This window comes from Montipora foliosa, chromosome 8 (genome assembly GCF_036669935.1).
Source record: "Montipora foliosa isolate CH-2021 chromosome 8, ASM3666993v2, whole genome shotgun sequence".
Taxonomy (NCBI): Eukaryota; Metazoa; Cnidaria; class Anthozoa; order Scleractinia; family Acroporidae; genus Montipora; species Montipora foliosa.
Window position 1 is genome coordinate 47944396 of NC_090876.1, and position 2500 is coordinate 47946895.

Genomic DNA, 2500 nt, shown 5'->3' on the forward strand with positions numbered 1-2500 from the left:
ACAGAGCATCTTGGCATACCTAGGAGCCAAAGGAAACTTGGCCATAGCGCGACCCAGAGCTGTGATAACAGCACTGACGTTTCCCTTCACCGTTTTCTTCTCTTCCAGAGCTCCCAGATTTAATAGCAGCTTCTCTGCACTTTGTAAGGCCGTCGACTCAGGGGGAGTGGGGAAAGGAAAATTGACGACCTTATCGATGCTCATGTCCTTCATTTGCAGAACCAGATCATCGACTGGCCGGCGAGAAATTTCGGGCAACGAAAACTCCTCAAAGTCATTCGCGAACACCGCCGACGAGTACAACCTATAACAGTGCCCAGGCTCCACTCGACCAGCTCTGCCTGCTCTCTGATTGGCTGAGGCTCTGGAGGTCCAAGTGATCTTAAAAGAGGAAACCCCTGTCACTTTATCATAGTAGCGTTTTTTCACCATTCCCGTGTCCACGACGTATTTTATGTTGGGGATTGTCAGCGAGGTTTCGGCAACGTTCGTCGCCACAACGCAGAGCCGCACTCCTTCGGAGGGAGATTGGAAGACCTTGGCTTGTTGTTGAGAGGAGAGCAAGGAATAAAGAGGTAGAACAAACATGGGAATACTCTTGTCAACCAGAAGTGTAAACGCGCTATCGTCGAGATCAAAGTCTCCATTTCCATCGCCTTTTTCGCCCAAGTCTTCATCTTCTGCATTCCTCTCCTCCACCATTGGGTTTATTGAATAATTATCCAAATCAAACTCATCATCGAGTGTGTCATCATCCTCTTCCGCGCTCCTTTGCGATATGGCTCTCGCCGGGTCATATGGGAATGTTCTTCGCAGCTTCTTGCAGAGTCCATGGACTTCAGCTTGTCCCGTCACAAAGATTAATATCCCGCCGGGGGGTAGTGTGCGGTGGATTTTGCACACTTTGCGATACGCTTCATATAAGTAATCATCAGGGGTCCTCTTGTTGAAGTGAACGGTGACAGGAAACTGTCTGGATTCGACTGTGACCACTGGGGGAGGGGTAGGGAAAAGCCGCGCATTTCCAGTGAAGTCTTCGACTCGTAAAGTAGCGGACATGATCACAAGTTTAAGTTGTTTTCCTTGATTTTTACGCATCGGGACAATTCTAGAGAGAAGACCAAGAAGAATATCGGTAAAGACACTTCGTTCATGAGCTTCATCGATCAATATTACGGAGTATTTTGACAAGAAAAAGTCGCTTTCGATCTCTTTTAGAAGAACACCATCTGTCATGAACTTTATTATCGTGTTCTCCGTCGAGTTTCCTTCGTAACGTATTTGATAGGAAACCACATCATTTGCCATATTGAGCTCTACACCGACGCGGCGTGACATGGTCACGGCAGCCACACGACGAGGCTCTGTCACGCCAATCACTCCCTGAGTAGTGTAACCACCCTCATACAAGAACTGGGGAACTTGAGTGGTTTTTCCACTTCCGGTCTCACCGCAGACGATAACAACGTCGTGATCGTGAATGGCTTCCATAACAGCCTGTTCTTCGGCAAGAATTGGCAACTGGAGCCTCGCTGCTTGAATATCGGGGTCGCGTTGCACTTCCTTAAAAACAGCTGGTTGTAAATCGACTTTACCTGGTGCGATTTTCTTTTCGTCCTTCCTCTGTTCGCCATGGACTTCGAAATCTTTGCCCTCAACACCGCTGCTCTTGGTTTTTGACGTAACGCTGGTATTCTTCTCACAGTCTCCTCCTTTATCCTCGACTTTTGGTGAATCTGTAGTAGCTTTTCGACATTTTTCATCGCTGCTTTCCTCATGGAAATCATCCTCTCCATCATCATCATCATCAGTTTCAGATTCTCCCTCAGACACAGACCCTTCATTTACCTCCTTTGCCATCTTAACAGGCGCAGGTTCCATGGCTTTTTTCTCCAGCCGTAGCTTCTTTCCTTTTTTCCGCCCTCCCCTGATACTCGAAACGATTGTCTTCTGAACATCACCCAATGCTTCGGAATAATTCCGTTTTCGAGTTGGATTAAGCTGTCCCAAATCGGTTGTAGAACTCATCTTTGCAAGTTCTTCATCGCTTATAGCATGCTCTGACAGTGCTTTCAACAAATTCGCCCGCTTCGCTTTCTTCCTCTTCGTCTCTACAATCTTTTCTAGTCTCTTCCTCTGCTTCTTTGTGAGCGGTTTCCGTTTTTCATTTGAAATTCTTAACGCTACCTTTACTTTGTCCTTTTTGTTAGGAGCAACCAAAATATTTGTGTCCTCAAGACAAGCTTTATATTCTTCACCTTTCGGATTTTTCTGCAAAACACTTTCGAGTTCAGCTGATCGTGTTGCAGACTTCTTGTCCTTCGAAGCTTCCGGCTGTAGTCTTGCTTTCCAGTTGTGTCTTTTCCTTAACCGACCCATTCTTTCAGTTTCTTATCAAATTAGAATTGTTTCGTGAGTGTATGACACTTCTCCTCTATCACAGCGAAGAAAAACGTGAAGCTCCGAATCCACGTGTATAACAATCGACATGTCCGCCATG

General features: G+C 46.4%; 1 protein-coding gene across 1 annotated transcript in view; it reads right to left on the reverse strand.

Annotated features, from left to right (window-relative positions):
• Positions 1-2500, reverse strand: part of LOC137967664 (probable ATP-dependent RNA helicase DHX37) — a 4445-nt gene that overhangs the window by 1926 nt on the left and 19 nt on the right. Inside the window, exon 1 of the mRNA XM_068814191.1 lies at positions 1-2500. This exon is cut by the window's left edge and continues 598 nt beyond it; it is cut by the window's right edge and continues 19 nt beyond it. Within this exon, the coding sequence (XP_068670292.1) occupies positions 1-2379 (2379 nt within the window). The 5' untranslated portion in view covers positions 2380-2500.